The following is a 17,109-nucleotide window of genomic DNA, read 5'->3' as shown; positions in this document are numbered from 1 at the left end:
GCATATGCAAAGTAACATTCCCATTGAGTATGCGTGCGTTCGAATAACACACCTCAGAGTGTGTCTTTTGATGGGTGTGCATAACACTTGGTAAAAAATGGGGTTTATGGTGACTTCGACCATCCAAAACATATCCGATGTGCACGATAATTGGCACATGCCTCAAAATAGGCTGATTTGACGTGTGCACAAAGTATCGTTCCCAACGGTTAGGTGCATGTTCTAAAAACATACCTCAGAGCGTGTTTTTTGATGAGTGTGCATAACACTTGGTGAAAAATGGGGTTTGTGGTGAATTTGAGCATCCAAAGTATATCCGATGGGTATGATACTTGGCATGCATCTCAACACATGGTATCAGAGGCTTTAAAGTTTTTGATGGTTATGTGAAAGAGTCCCTCCATCCCCTTGAAGGGAACTCTCAGCTTGCAAAGGCGTGTAAGATCTCATCCTCTTATGGCATTATAGGACTAAGAGGAGGAGGCCGGAAGGTGGGAATAATCGGGGAGGGAAGGGTGGCATGATAGAGGGGAAGCGATGGGTGTGCTACTGGCATGCATCTCAACACAAGGTATCAGAGGCTTTAAAGTTTTTGATGGTTATGTGAAAGAGTCCCTCCATCTCCTTGAAGGGCACTCTCAGCTTGCAAAGGCTTGTATGATCTCATCCTCTTATGGCATTATAGTACTAAGAGGAGGAGACCGGAAGGTGGGAATAATTGGGGAGGGAAGGGTGACATGATAAGAGGGGAAGCGGGAGGGGCAGGCAGATTGCAGTGGAGGAGGTGAAGGCGAGGGTGGAGGGAACTGTTGGGTGGGGCTCGAAGGGAGAGGCAAGGGGGCTAGTGGGAGCAACAGTAGGGAGCGTGTCCATCTCGTGTCATTACATTATTTCTTTTGCTTGCATATTTGAACCTACGATAAAGGGTTTCACCTATGTGTCATCCTTTTCACTTGCCAATCACTATCAATTTGCCAATGCTCAATTCCAAACTTCTTAAGCTTGAACACTTTGACAATGTTCCGAGGGCTAGTCTCGTCCTTAATCCCCATGGGTTTGAGGTTGAGAGCCTTGTTTTGTGTTTGTTTGGATCTCCTCCTTGACTGTCTCATGTTTGCTCACCACAATAGCCCATGTTGCTGTCTCATTGGAGTGGGCTGCTTCCAATGTGGCTTCCATCCCCCTTGGTTTCGATCATCTCCTCAATGCAGTTCTTGGGATCTGCGTTCTCTAAATCCTTGGGGATTCAATGCATTTGGATCTGGAGAGCCCTTGAGAGCCCCTTGATTGACTTCTTGCAATCCAAGCTGAAGTGACTTGATACTGGTGTTTCATGACATCATTCTCTCTTTTCAACATGAGCATAAAGTCCACCAAGGCATAGCTTGCTAAATTCCTAATCCCTCTTGTACCATCATGAAAAAAGGGGAATTGTGTCCGTCCCTATGACCTTTTTGAGGTTGCCCTCCATTGCTATGGGGTTTGTGGACCTAGTAGGCATTCTATATCCCAGAAAGTAATGCAAAGACAAAAGGTGAGAAGGGGTAGAGCTTACTTTTTGTTTTTCTGTCTGTAAATTGAAGGTAAATATTCTGTCTGTTTGGAAGCAAATAATGTGAGTGCCATTGACTCCTTTGATGGAAATCCATAGTTTGGTCACTTTTGGCCAATCTGTAGACTGAATTCTGCAGTTCCTAATATGTAGAGTGTTGTGTCACTATTTTAGCATATGCGGTGTAGCATCCCTAGTTCCCTTGCTACTGTTGAGTTCTTGTGCAGCTGAATGTCGCACCCTTTTTTTAATCCGCTGGCTCAGGTGCCCACTTGAAATCTATGATACTAGACTGCAACCATGGGTGTGCCAAAGATTGGAGAATGGCTAACTATGCTAGGTCATCCAAAGTATGAGGATGGCAGCCTATCCTAGTCTGAGTGATGTGTGAATCAATTGAGGAGTCCTAAGCCTGGCTTAAAAGCGATAATAGTGGTCCTTGATCTTGTAGTACAGTGGCCATCTTTAAAAAATATTTTTTCACCTCTCCTAGAACGCTGTACTGGTTCCATCATTTGTGCGTGTTTCAATAGTGCATGTGGATAATTAAACATTTTCTAACTCACTGGTGGGTACTGATGTGGTTGGTTGTGATTTATAGTAGTGAATCCTTGCAGTGCATGACGGATCTGATTATTTATAATCCTGTGGGAGACTACTTTAAGGTTCATACTGTACTGTTTGTGAGCTTGAATGAATTCAATCTGAACTAGATATGAAATGTCTTCTCCCTAAGCTCTAGTCTCTAGTTAAGACAGAGACCCAGAAGAAGCCATGCATCTAGTCCTCGTCATGGCTGAGTTTGCCCTTCACCTCTGGAGTGTCTGTGCCGACAGAAACTCAGTATGAAGACTTTGTATAAATGGATGCTCAAGTATGTGTGGGTGTGTGTATGGTCAACACCCTTTGTTGGGCGCTGATGATGTCAGTGGGGATGTCATAATAGCTAGTCCCTGCTATGCGTGGAGTTTATGGTTTTGACCTTATGAGTGACTATCATGAAATTGAAACTGCACTATATTGTGTTTTTAGAGGATGAGTTTGGGCATGTACCTGGATTCATCTGGATATATATGGTGACCTAGCCACTAACCAGAGGCATCCCATTCCCCAAAACGGAATCAGGGTTAGTAACTCAATGTGCCCACTAGCAGATATGTGCCACACAATTTGCATCACCTATTTGCATATTGGACTCAGTCCACCAGTGCCACATGGAAACAGCTTCGTGCCACATGTAAATCATATGCATGTTCTTAGGCCATGCTTTCTACAACAGATACACCACCTTCGAGTGCTGATGCCATATGGGAATTGAAAGTTTGTACCTTGAGCATGAGCTAAAATGTTTCAGTTACCTGTTTTTCTCTGCATAATGAGGTATCAGTGTCCTTAGATTGGTCTAGACAATATGATAGTGGGTGGCAGGAGGAAAAAACATATATGCCTCTTTCATACACTGTCTTGTTTAATTGACCATTTTAAAGGGAAGGAAGCAGACATTTCTCCATTTGATAATTCTACCAGTTTGTAAAACATCAACATAGATAGTCTGTTTGCAAACTCTTGGTTGCGGTAAATGAAACTGCTTCATGTTTTTAATGGTGCATTATACAAAGTCGAATTTCTAATATTGCCACATATAATAGGTAGTTGATATATCATCAAATGATTATGAGCCTAGCGATCGTGACCTTTTATATGCTGAAGGAGTCACCCAAGGATCAGGTCTTGCAGAGATAGAGTTTTCCCTGGATGAAAGGAGTCCAGTCTCAGAGACGTACAATGAGAATTATGATCAGTCATCTTCAGCAGTCAGGTGAACACTAACTTGTTAAAACTGTCCAAATACAGCATTGTAAAACTAAAAAATTGCTTTAAAGGCTTTGGAGGCAAGCTGCAATTATGAATTTCTTTTTGCTTTGTAAATCAAACAATGGGGTTGACAACTTAAGTGTAAACATGTTATTGGCTTGTAAAAAGCAAAGGTCGGACATTCTCTCTCGTATGTCCCCATTCTGTAAAAACATGGGCTGCTGCCCGCTGTTTATTGACTGGCAATAGCAGTAATTTAATTCATTATTTTTTGAGTCAAAGTGTGGAGTTTATTTGGTAGCAGGTTTCTCAGAGTGATCGTTTCTTTCCAGACCCCCCCTCCCTCGCTTTCCCCCTTCTCGCCCCTTCCTTGTGCCCGCATCAGACCCAAGGTTTGGAGGGTGGTAGACGCTCACGTTTCCCTATGGCAGCCCCCACTCTTTCTCATGTCACTGATGGCATCTTGAACCGCTTTGCAGCCCTTGCAGAGGTTGAGGGCCTCTCGTGGAGGAGGAAAAGTTCAATTGCTAAGTGAGAGGCCATTCAAGACCCCAATGATGATCTTTAGAATGGCTAGGGTTCTAGTCTAGGATCGAAGGGATGATGCTATCCAGGATTCCTCTAGCTCACACACCTGTGATTACAGACTCACAAACTCCTACAACAACTTGGACGACCTTCAATTAGGCCTCGTCACCTTGGATCCTTCATTCTCTAAAGGAGTTCTCGCCTTTTCCTTACTTTTTGCCAGGCACGGCTCCTCCTTCCACGCTCACTTCGAGGCCACATCTTCGATTACCATGGGTAAGGATTTCCATCGATCCTTTCCTCTTCCATGAGGTTGTCACTTGGAATGTTCAGGGTCTAGGCTTTCCATTGGTCCCTCCTCTTCAATGAGCATTGCCACTTTGAATGTTCAAGGTCTAGGTTGGATCCCAACCGCCACCTCAGGTCCTTGAGGACTAACTTCATGCCTCGGTCGCTCATGGGCGGATGGACATCCTAAGAGCACAAACCAATTGACAACGAATGTGCCAGGATAGGCAAGCTCCTACGCTCTAGGATTACGAGGTGGTGTTTGCTTCTTAGTTTCATTTGCCTTTCTTCCACTTGTTATCGCACACAGGGTCTTGATTCCTTGGGCTTAGTGGATGGGGGGCATGGGAGGATTTCATCCTTAGAATAAGGGGCATAGACAATTGGTTCAAGGTTGAGTTCTAGATTTGTAAGACTAGGCTCTACCGATACTGTTAGTCTAATAGGAGACCATCCATACCAAGAACGATTGCTTCTACATTGACGATTGGGCTTTGGACAGAGGAGGGTGCACTCATTTCAGCTACCATCTCCACATCCGAACATCTCTCCGTCGTCCCCCTCATTAGAGACTTGATAGGAGGATCTTTCAAAGTTGATAGTGGATATCTAGAGTAGCCTTTATTTCATTGCCAAAAAACACTGCACAGGCCTTACTACTGCACGTCATCTTACCAATGATCTTTACCATTGGTTAGAATAGGGAGGAGAGGGGTAGTCCTCCTTTAAGAGAAGGCGATGAGAGATATCTTAGTTGCTCTTTAAATAGAGATGAGAAGCACCTTACAGACCCATAGATAGATGAGTCGCTTATGATTGCATGACAAGGGAAGCAACATCTTCTTGACCAGAGAGCAGAGTATCTGCACCATGCTTGGGAGGCTTTTTGGACCGAGATTGGGGGAATATGTAACCATCTCTTCTTTTCTATCATGGACGGAGACATGGCAAGGACGGTTTCAGGCAGCTTCAAGATCCTTATGGAGTCCTTTAGACGGACCCACTAGTGCTGTAGGTGAGTTGGGCGCACGCTTGGACAACAATCCTTGCCTTGCTGAAAGCAAAATGCCTAGGAGATGATGGCATCACTCCAACCTTCTTCATCACCCACTTGGACTCCATGGGGCCTATTACCCTATTTGGTACTGCCTACAAAATCGTGGCCAAAGCTGTAAGCTTTGGACTTTAGCCACTCCTACTCGACCCATATAATACTCAAATGGGATTTGTACAAGGCAAGATCATCTTTGATAACATCTTCTCATGTTGACAAGCAATCAAATGGGCCAAGGTGAGTCATCAGCCCTCGCCCATTCTTTTGCTTGACTTTAAGAATGCAAATGACTTGGTGAAAGCAAAATGCCTAGGAGATGATGGCAACACTCCTACCTTGTTCATCACCCACTTGGACTCCATGGGGGCCTATCATGCTATTCGGTACTGCCTACAAAATCGTGGTCTAAGCCATAAGCTTTAGACTTTAGCCACTCCTACTTGACCCATATAATACTCATATGGGATTTGTACAAGGCAAGAGCATCTTTGATAACATCTTCTCATGTTGACAAGCAATCAAATGGGCCAAGGTGAGTCATCTGCCCTCGCCCATTCTTTTGCTTGACTTTAAGAATGCATATGACCTGGTGGCTTTGAGTCTTGGGAAGAATCATTTCCTCTGCTCGAAGGCACAGATTACTAGACTTGGTCTTTCCATCTGAAACAATGAGGAACTTCTTGACAATGAGCTCGTGGAGGACACAATCCTATTTTAAGAGGCCTCCCTTAGGGCATCTATGATGCTTCATAGCAGCCTTAGAGACTTTTACCTTGTGGCAGGTGTTACTCATCAACATGCACAAATCGCATGGAATTTTGGTCAGTGATGGAAATATACCAAGATGGGAGTAGACCTTGTATTCAAATGGATCGAGAGAGCGGCCGTGAGATATACGATGAGGGAACTTTGTCTTCTCATGTGGAATGGTGAGGGACTCCTTGAAATTGAGCTTGTGGATGACACTGTCTTGTTTCAAGAGGCCTCCCTTTGGAACAGTCACAACAAAACCCATTTCTTTGGGAAAGAAACGTTTCGAAACGTTTCTATCCCAAAGAAACATGGTCGAGGGTAGTATTACTGGAAATTCTGCATGTTAGGCATCATTTGAACATGCCATGTATATGTGGGACATATTTAAGACATTTTTGGCACTAAAAAGTACAGGAGATGCTGTTTTAAAATCCATCATTGCTAGTCTTATTGCATGGCAGATTTGAGATCTTGATGCATAGAGGCCTCAAAGAGCACCTACACAATGTTTTGTATGAAGTTTTTCAAGCATTAATAGAAGGTTCCTTTCTTTGCCAAAAAAAGAAAAAGAAAAAAGAGCACCTACACAATTGCCCCCCACTCACTTTCAACGATTTGGCATGTTATTATAGGTACCCTCATGGCCACTTGGGGCAAGAGCCTATGCGAGGTTGATTATGGTTTACTTTTCTCATATTCAACCACATGGCCTTCATGGCACTTTCACTGTCAAGATTGGTTATGATAGCCTCATTTCTTTTCTACATGAGGTTATCATAGGATGAGGTAATCATAGGATCCTCTCTTAACTCTATGTATTCTGGTCATACTCAAGAGTCCATAGAAGTTCACGTTGTCAAAAAATAAATAAATTCATACGTTAGTCTATGAGGACCGTGAGTTTTTCCATCAAAATAGTACATAAACTCTTGTTGTATTTCTCAAGCAAGGGATCAATTTGATACATACTTCTATTTTTGCTGCAAGGGGGCACCTATCAGATGGCTTGTTGTTACCAGACTTAGTGGCAAATCATCTAAAGTCACTACACAACATTACAACGTGATAAAATACAAGTCAAGAATGGGCAAATTTCTTGACGTTGAAAGACACGAGAACAAGAAGGAAGAGACAAGAGTGCATTCCACAATGAAGCGTCAATACTTGAATATGTAAAGGATCTTAGGTTATAACCTTGACAATCCCAACCTTTACCCCAACTAGCAATCCCAACCCTAACCCTAACCCTAACCATAGCCTAATTCTAATCCTAAGGATATGCAGCTTGTTCAGGTGTGCCACATGAACTTCAGATTGCTTGTCCTCTCCAGAGATCTTTCTTCTTTCCTATGTTGGTCTTCTCCTCCTTGGAACCCTTGCCAGAGTTTCTCTGGTTTGTTGTAGTAGAAACATTTTCCTTTTTTTGGGTTCCCCCCTTGGCTATCTCTTTGGTCTTGCCTTGCTCCGCACCCAGGGCTGATGTCTTGGACGAGAAAATAAATAGAGAGACACATTGTGCTATGGCTGCTGGAGAATACACAAATGTGTGAGTTTGTGGAGGTGGAGAGCTCACAAACGTGGAGCTCAGCTCAAACGAGACTGCAAAAATGAGTACAAGAGGACTGTCAACATGACAAATCCTGCATGTAACCTCTCTCTGACATAATGATAATAGATTTCAATATGCTTCGTATGTACATGAAACACAGGATTCCTTGCCTCCATAATAACGCTCTGACTGTTAGTGAGTATAGGAGTAGACGGCTGCAAACCACTACGAAGATCTGCCATCAATATCGTGAGCCATACACATTCAAATGTAGTTGTGAAAGCTGCCCTAGACTCATCTTCACAAGATGAAGTTGCCACAATGGATTGTTTCTTGCTCAACCATGAAATGCATGAACTATCAATACAGAAACAATTTCCGCTGGTGGAATGTCTACCACCAGCCCAATCTGAATCATGTAAAGCATGCAAGTCGGAGTTACTCCCCCTAGCATAGAATAGACCAAGAGACAGTACCCTGCAAATATATAAAAACACGCTTTACAACACACCAATGCTAGTCTTCGGGCTGTGCATATGCCTCCTCAACTGGGAGATGGGTTTTCTATTGTACCATGCATCAAATGGTGTAATAGTTTTCAAGGCCTTGGTGAGGCAGTTCAGAAAATGTGCTGCACTCATTATTGTCTCCAACCAGAACGTGTGTGGCAACCTCTTCCCTTTAACCATGCATCTAGATAGCCATCTCCATCAGAGAGCTTTTCTTTCTCTCAGCAATGTCATTTTGTTGAGCTGTATACGGGGCTGCACATTGATGCAAGTATCTCTTTCCTTCAAGAATTGTTTGAAGGTGTCTGACATGTGCTCCCCCTTTCTGTCTGTTCTCAAAGTCTGTGCTTTGCATCTATAATCATTCTTAGCCATAGCTATAAATTACTCAAAGGACTAAAAAAACCAGAATTTTCTTCCAAGGATGCATCATCATCATAAGTGGTTTGTAACATTTTCAATGCTTTAGGTCAATATTCCAAATCTACTAACCCCTAGGCTTTTAATGCACAAATCTATGAGAATCCGAGCCTTGTGGCTTCTCGCATCATAGCGGAGGCATTTTCTGTTGATCAATTCGCTTTTCTCTCAGTTGTGCTCCAAAGTTGCCTAGCTTTGAGAATATTCTTAGCCTTCAGTGATTAGATGCCGTAAATGGTTTCATTCAAGGTGACATTCTTTGGAAAGGAACACTCATTTTTCTGTATGACTTTGATTTTCTAGACATGTCATGTGGACCAAGGTGAGTGATTTGTGTTGTGCTTATCTAAGGCATATCGATCAACTTTCTAGAGGTGTCATGCGAACCAAGGTGAGTCATTTGTTTTGTGCTTATATAGGACACATTGATTAAACAAAATATATCCACTAATGTTGGATATCGAAGCCATAGTGTGAGAAATCCTAGAGTGAGTGTCCCTCACTAGACTCTCAATGGGAATGAGTCAAAGGTTTAGAGCCACATGTCATGTGTGGTAGTGGCTGTGATTGAGTAGGAGTCTGAGGTGGAAGGTCCATATGACCTCACCTATGATGTCAAAGAGAAGGCCTCTCAGCTTATAAAATGAGGGTGTACTTGCATCTATGACTATCATCAAATTCTAGTTCATTGCCTCAGCTTGTGTGCCCACTTGTGTACTCACTCTTGACTCTCACTCCCACTAGGTGCCTGTCTCCTTTTAACCATGTTTACATGCAACTTGATCGTCAGCTCCAGAGAGCTGCTGTTGATCATGAAGGAGGAGTCTATCTAGCCGAGCTTTGTTCACCGGTATCACTGGCATTACTGCGCATGAAATGGAGCCATCATCAAGAAAATGGCAAAGCTAAAGCTTCGTGGTCTCCTGATTTTCACGACCTATACTCAGTTGAACGATGTGTGTTTTTTTTCCTATGCTGCACCCACAATCTTCTAGCAGAGATGCCGCTCCTAAACTGGCTCTCTTAGCTCTTTCACACACGCTCTTGGAGATGACGCCCAAATCTTGTACGCTCCTCTGGTAGTCCTTGACAACAGCGCTACGCTGCCTCCCGCCATGCTGAAAAAGACATTGCTGTTTCTGAAGATTTCTGCGATTGTCCATGGAGAGTTCTTTGTTATGTCGCCTCTATTGGACTGAGATTCTACTTGGTCAATTATACTCCATTTGCCGCACTGGTAGCCCCCTTTGCTGCTGTTCTACTGTTTGGCTATTAGAAGGATTCTCTCATAGCTGAATTTTCCATCTGCTGCATGAATTTCTGCTTACAAAGATCTATCTCTTTCTCTGCGATGTATTGGACGTTTCTTTTCTCGTCCAGATTCCAAAATCTTTAATAAGGTTTCACAACCTTCAACTTTATGACACGTGGGAGGTCTTTGTTAGCCTTATCCTTAAGGTTTCTAAGGTTGTTTTTATTACTGGTCAGCCATTTGGTTGACTCTGGTTTGGAGGTGATTTCCTTGTGACTGGGCCAACTGGCTTCCTGAATATACTGCTCTTTCTGGGCTTCTACTTGAAACGAATCGGCTATCGCTGCCACGGAGTAACGTTGTTGCCATAGGACAACCTCCTTGGTGCTGTTCTATCGCACATATTAGGAGCACCTTATCTGCTTTTGAATGCATAAAATTCACTCATATTAGTTGATCTTCTATGAGTGACATTTCATCTATTGAAGGTGCCCTATCTGATGCCGAGGAAGACACTTTAAGTTCACGGACTTAGTATCAGTCTCCACCAATGGAACTTCCCCGTCTTGCTTCTCAGATTGAGAAATTCTGGTACAAACTTTACGCGTTGGCAGACCAAGGTATGCCTCGTCCTTATGCAATATAGCATGTGGAAAGTCATCAAGGGAACCGATCCTCCTAAGCCTGAAGGAAATTCAGCTGTGTTGATTCATGGAATGCCTCAAAGAAGGGAAAAGGAGCTTGAGACGGCTTTACATTGACTGCAGCTTTCTCTAGAATTGAAGTTGGACTTACTGGGCTATGCCTTTAGTCCTTCAAGCTGGCTATGCCTTTAGTCCTTCAATGGAGTAGCCATGCTGGCTGCCCTCAAGATTGGCTTTGACTGATGATTATTATATGTTTACAAAAGCTCGAAGGTCCTAGCTTGACAATGTTGAAGGGTGATGCACTTTCATTGACCTGCACCTCTGCTAATAGCATGGCCTATTAAGTCACATTCTCAACTATCGGGCACTGGTAAGATCTTATTGCCATAGATCTATTACCAGATGTCCATTTAAATTGTGCAGATGGATTGCTTGCAAGAAGCAATGCATGAGGTCAGTGAAACTGTTATTCCAGTCTAGGGCACAAAGTGGTCCTTCGCATGTGAGAGCCTAGAATGGTGGTGTCCATCAAATAGAAAGTTAATGACTTGTGAGTTAGATTAATTGGGCCATATGCTCTCCCAAGGTGTGCATTGTATATCTATAAATGGATAAACATAGTGCCAAGGTTATCCGGGATAATTCAAAGCTAGTATCATACATTTTGGAAGGGACAGAGCAGCTGTGGATCATGTTTTAAAACATTGGCAATAAAGGAAACTGGTTGACAGTTGGCATGCATAAAGAGGAACCAGGACACCGAACATTTTCTAAAGCAGGAGTGCCGTGTTGTATACAACATGTAACACGTTTATAACTTGTAAAGATGTACTGGAGTTCATGGGAGTCTTTGTCAATGCTGCCTGGTCACAGAAGGAGAACTGAGATTGAAGGCTTAAATGATTGTCATATTGTGAGGCAAAGAACATTTAACAGAGGAGGACCATGCAGGAATGTCCCAGTGGAAGAGAAGTTGACTTAAGGGCATGCTTTTCTTTGAGACATCACACCTTTACTGACATATACTTTGCTACTTCTGCCAAATCTGCAAACATCTGAATCGAATCCGGCTACGTCACTGGAACGTCCTCACTAAGATGCGCTGGAGACGGTGTACTCATATCTTCAAATTTTACATCATGGGATAATACGTGCCTTCTCAAGGGCGATCAAACATGACATGACTCTCCTCTGAAGTCACCGTGATTTTTAGAGTCAATTCAAAGTTATCTAGGTTATAAGAATGTTACTGTTTATATAACGTTCCCCCGAACAGGTTGTTAACCAAAAGAGGTACTTTTGGCTTTCAATAGGAGACAGATTAGTTAAAGGCTTAAATTGATGACCAAGGGGCAGGAGAAGCACCATTCATGATTGTTTCCCTGACTAAGCAGCAACTCCTGCTTGGAAGAGTTGTGATTCTTTCATTTTGCAGAAGTCTAAAAACACATATTAATTTTGGTTTAAAGAGAACTGGTTCTAATTGTTGGAATTTTTTGATTTTGAAAAAGATCTTCTGTTAAGTTGTGAGCCCAGCCTGGTTTTTATTCCACATGTCCAGCAAATTTTCAGAAGGATGTTATTTTTCACTTGCAGGCTACCTTAAGGTGCTTTCAAGCTACCTTATATGATGCTGAAGTAAATATTTGGCAAGTCTTACCCTATCTATGATGTTGATAGTCACATGGATTTTTCTAGTTTCTCGATTCTCTCTCGAATGATATTTCCACCTCTGAGTGGTGTTTTTCACTTTTAATTGCCTTTGTGCATGTTCTCCTTCTTGCAATACTGTTTGTGTACTGTTTCCTATTCTAAAAATTCTTTAATTAGTTTAAGTGCTTCATTTTTCTGAATTACTTGACGTTCATGCAGGTATCATCTCATAAGAATAAATGCAAAGGGCATGACCGAAGGATGTAAATGGTTGGAAATGTTTGAAGATGTACGGGCTGTCATCTTCTGTGTGGCTATTGATGAATATGACCTAATGTGGACTGATGGAAGTACTCCTCTTCAAAATAAAATGTTGCTGAGTCGAGAGCTGTTTGAAAATATCCTGAAACATCCCTGTTTTCGAGATACTCCGTTCGTCCTACTGTTGAACAAATATGATTCTTTTGAGGAAAAAGTACATTCTGTGCCTCTCAAAACTTGTGAGTGGTTTTTGGACTTTGATCCTGTACGGGCATCCAACAATACGCCACAAACATTAGCACAGCAAGCATATACATACATAGCTCACAAGTTCAAGAAACACTTTGAAAGCATCAATACAACTGGTCGCAAGCTGTACACATTTCAGTTGAGGGCACGTGATAGGTCTACTGTGAGTGCTGCCTTTCAGTATGTGAAGGAGATTCTGAAATGGGAGGAGAACAAAGCATCTACCTTTTGGAATATGCATGAAGATTCCATTTATAGCTCAGACATAAGCTCCTTCTCAGCAATTGTACGGTCTAATGGTCAATAAGATGAGGTACATGCTTTATTTAATATGTAGCTCGTAATATATATATATATATATATGCATGCATAAATGGTTTTCTGTGCTTGAAATAGGTAAAAGGCATATATATTAAGGACTACCATTAAAAAAACAGGCGATGGTGGGAAGACTAGAAGCTATGGGTGTCTGCCCTGCTAAAGTACGCCCTCTGATGTTGACAGGTATTGACATCTGTAATGATTGAAAACAGGAGCAAGAACTAGGCATGGTGTGGTGGTGACCATCCTCTTGATTAAATCAATTGCTTCCTTGGTCATCACTATCAGGTGACTCCACATCTGCACATGGCACTGTACTCTTTGAGAGATCTCTTGACATGCTCATGTTATGCTTGGCAATGCCCATAAACGTCTGAAATTTTAATTTTTGTGCGTTTGTGGGAATTTCCCACTCTTTGGCCTCCATGATCTTGCCAAGTAGTGTGGAGACTGGTTGCATCCAGAATATAGCCTATGTGCTTACCTCATTGATAGGAAACTTGGATTGTTTTGCTTGATGTACAGTTTTATTTTGCTGCAACAGCTGTAAAACCTTGTTCAAACCTTACTTATGTTCCTTGTTATTTCATGAAAACACAAAATGTTATCAAGGAAATAAAAGAAAAAATCAGGACCACATATTCGAATTGGTTTTCTGGTCCAAAAGCTGTCTTTGGTATATCAACCTTTGTGGACCTTGATCTGATGGTACAATGTACACTCGTGAGGTCAATGTTTGAGAACATCTATGAAACATTCAACTGCTGCAATATGTAGTAAATCTTGGATATGGAAAATTTGGACATAAGATGATGTTTGAAATCTGCTTGAAGTAGGTCATGGAGGAGTCTTTGTAACTTGTTAGAGTTGTGCAAATTAGGGAAAAGCCCGATGAATTTCAATAGTTCGTAAGATCTCAACACAAAATGTCACAATAAAATCTGGAATTTATTTCAAGAGCGGAAAGTAAATTTATAATACATCGTTCCCATAGCCATCCTCATAATCAACATGAATTTCATATGGATTTTCTACACATCATTAAAGCCTAAGCTGAAATGAAAATACAAAACAAGGAAGGAAAAGCACCAAACTGATGGGTGCGAATCATAGATTTTCTGTATATCATTCAAGCATAAGCTGAAATGAAACCAGAAACAAAAGGAAACACACAAGACTGATTGGGTGCAAAAGAAGCTGTATCCCCTCACTAGGATTAGTGACCCCATCCTAACCCATTCCTAGAATACTTGTAACTTTATTACAAAATAGAGAGATATGGGTTTATGACCTTGGACATAATGACTCTAAGAAGGATCCAAAGAACAATGTCACGAGTGTCCGTTGGTCCTCAAAAAAATCCAAAAGTGGACATCAAACAAAAAGAACAGTCCAGCTATGTGCAAAATATTTGTAGGAAGGAGATCCTGACAAGATTAGAAGAGGTTAGAACATCAACCAATTAAAAAGCAATGCTAAAGTACATGTGTGCAACTCTAAATTTACAGTTTATCTTCAACCCACAGCAGTTTGCAGGCACTAGGCCAGGTCAAAAGCAACTAGAAGACCTCTACTTCCATTCTAGAAAAAGAGTAGCAACTCTTATATAGGATGAAAGTGGGTTGCAAGGTGAATGTGTTGGAACAAACAGTGAAAGACATGGCCTTTGGAGGTAGGAGTTATGACCAAAAACGTAATCAGTCTGCAAGGTTGCAGCTAAGCAGGTGCCAACTTTGAGTTAGAGGCTGAGTGTAACCAGCCTTCAGGTAACCAAAGGGCAGTGAACCTCTGCTAAACTGTCAAATGCCTCAAATACAGCCACAGTGCATCACACCAAACACTTTTACTTAATTTCACTTAGAAATAAACTGAATAACAACAGTGTGGAGGCTAGAATGTCCCTGCTCAAAGAAAACAGTACACAAGACACCCACTGGTCCCAAATGCCTTGGTGCCCCTTTCAGTATTTATTTAATTTTTCTGAATGGAGAAATGCTTTACACCAGGGGCTCATCCCTGCACTGTTCCTCTCGCAATTCCTCTGACTATCTTCTGGGCATCTATTCCACCGTGTACCACTAGGATCCAACTGGCAAGGCAATCTTAGGCATCCACTTCTGTTTTAACCCAACTGAAAGCATCAGAGCAGCCTCAAGGCTTTCACATGCATCAACACTGTCCACTGGCCTTTCTCAAGCACATCCTTGCTTCTGAGTGCTTGCTTAAGCCTGTGGGAACCAGAAAGGACTTTAAACACGAAATGCACTGCAACAGCTTCAAACATAGGAAAAGACAATAAAAAAGAAGACAATAACCATGTACCCATTGTCTGTGGAAGAGGGGCGAGCTCTACTCTCGCACCTATCCCCTATCCATGCTCCTAGCAAGGTATAGATGTCTTCTAGCCTACGGCTTAAGAGAAAATGAGAGAGAAAGAGAGCGGAAGACTGACAAGAAAGCGTGGTAGCCAGCCGATCTGCCTCCAAGTGTACGCCTTGGGATCCGTACTAGAAAAACATAATCGGGAAGCGTGTCTTCTTCGAACTGCACGCTAGAACCTCCTCGAGAAGTATGCCAGCATTGAAAGTACCCCAGAAGTCCGTATAGTCCATACGACAGCCGCACAGCTCCGAATTGGAGCATTGGGATGCGTGCGCTTGCAATCCATGCACTGTACGGATTGGTTCGACCTGTGTGTAGGAGCAAAAATGGAAGTAGCAGCAAGAAAATGCGAGTGCAGGAGCAACCAACCAACAACAAAGTGCGTGGAAAGGTGTTCAGCTGGCTTGAAAATCTGCTCTAGACTCCTTTTGCGGCTCTGGGATCCTCCAAGAGGGTGAGGGTGAGAGAGAGATGGTAGGTTGGGGGGAGCACATGCATTCACATGCATGCCATTTGGCCCTTCACTAAAGTCCTAACCACAATACCAAGGACAACGTTGGTTGTACTTGGGCCAAACTTTAAGACTCCTCTTTAATGCCATTGCCTTGCCCCTAGGACCTAGTGGGTACACCTAGTATTTGCCCCTAGGAACTTCTAGGAAGTTTGCACTTGCTCTAGCTAGTCCCTCACGGCCAAACTATTACTTGACTTAGTCACATTTAACCTCGGATTATCCATGGGTTGAGATACATTAGACTTTTCATGTCCTTGTGACATATCCTCCTCTTAAGACAGCAAACTACATAGGTTGTTTCTGACAACTTACAAAAAAATAAAGAATAAGGAAAATAGGCAGAAATAGCCCATTCCAGAATATACATCATCTGTAAGATCCAACCTGCAATGATAATAGGAGAGCTTGGGAGTCCATCCATACATCAATGCATCCTCTGTGTGGAGTTTCGTGAACACCCATCATGGAGACCTCACGACATAAAGACTATCAGAAAGCAGCATCTTGGGTGAGACAATTGGTGTCATCAAGCGATCTCCAATTACATGAGCAGTTTGTATCAAGGCTGCCCTCCTCTTAAGACAGCAAACTACATAGGTTGCTACTAACAAAAAAATAAAGAATAATGAAAATAGGCAGAAATAGCCCATACTAGAATATACATCATCTGTAAGATCCAACCTGCAATGATAATATGGGCTAGGAGAGCTTGAGAGTCCATCCATACATCAATGCATCCTCTGTGTGGAGTTGCGTGAACACCCATCATGGAGACCTCACGACAGAAATACTATCAGAAAGTAGCATCTCGGGTGAGACAATCGGTGTCATCAAGCGATCTCCAATTACATGAGCAGTTTGTATCAAGGAAGTGGAGGCCCTACCCTCCTCTCGAGCACTAGGCAATGCTCGAGATCTGCTCTGCTGAACGTGTAGGAGCCTTCACCGTAGTGGGCTCAAGCTAAAATGCGTCTAAGTAGAGCAAAATCCGAGGTGACTTTGCTAGATCACTCTCCTCCATCCGCTTCGCTTCCAGTGCAGAATAGTTCTTGAACTTCACTAGGTAGCGACGAGAAACTTTACCTCTTACTTTACTTTCCATATGTGCCAAAATCTATTCCGGAACCAAGATCTCATCCAACTCTTCAACCTCGGGCTGATCCTCATGAAGCAGGTCAGCAGGCACATCGCCATGGAAAGGCTTTAGTAAACTCACATGAAAGGCATTGTGTATCGTCCAATTTCAGGTAGCTTCAGCCTGTAAGCTACATAATTAATCCTTTCAAAAACCTAGAAAGGACCGTAATATCTCATATGCAGCTTTTTGTACACTTTGTCCTTGCCTTTCATCTTCCTGAGTCG

General features: G+C 42.5%; 1 protein-coding gene across 5 annotated transcripts in view; it reads left to right on the top strand.

The window, feature by feature from the left end:
* Nucleotides 1-17,109, top strand: part of LOC147886760 (extra-large guanine nucleotide-binding protein 3-like) — a 69,663-nt gene that overhangs the window by 42,709 nt on the left and 9,845 nt on the right. The window contains exons 7-9 of one of the 5 annotated variants that reach the window (XR_015543351.1): nucleotides 3,202-3,371; nucleotides 12,240-12,843; nucleotides 13,064-13,139. Coding sequence is in view for 2 of the 5 variants with exons in the window: in XM_087395962.1 (XP_087252088.1) it covers nucleotides 3,202-3,371; nucleotides 12,240-12,837 (768 nt within the window). In the remaining 3 variants the exon portion in view is untranslated. Of the gene's footprint in view, nucleotides 1-3,201; nucleotides 3,372-12,239; nucleotides 12,851-13,034; nucleotides 13,420-17,109 lie in introns of those variants that run through there. The other 4 variants (XR_015543350.1, XR_015543352.1, XM_087395962.1 and 1 more) reach the window with 4 other exon arrangements.

Source organism: Dipteris shenzhenensis, chromosome 24 (assembly GCF_047967505.1).
Source record: "Dipteris shenzhenensis isolate YYH24624 ecotype China chromosome 24, Dip_SZ_1.0, whole genome shotgun sequence".
Classification (NCBI taxonomy): domain Eukaryota; kingdom Viridiplantae; phylum Streptophyta; class Polypodiopsida; order Gleicheniales; family Dipteridaceae; genus Dipteris; species Dipteris shenzhenensis.
This window is presented reverse-complemented; position numbering and strand designations above follow the sequence as displayed.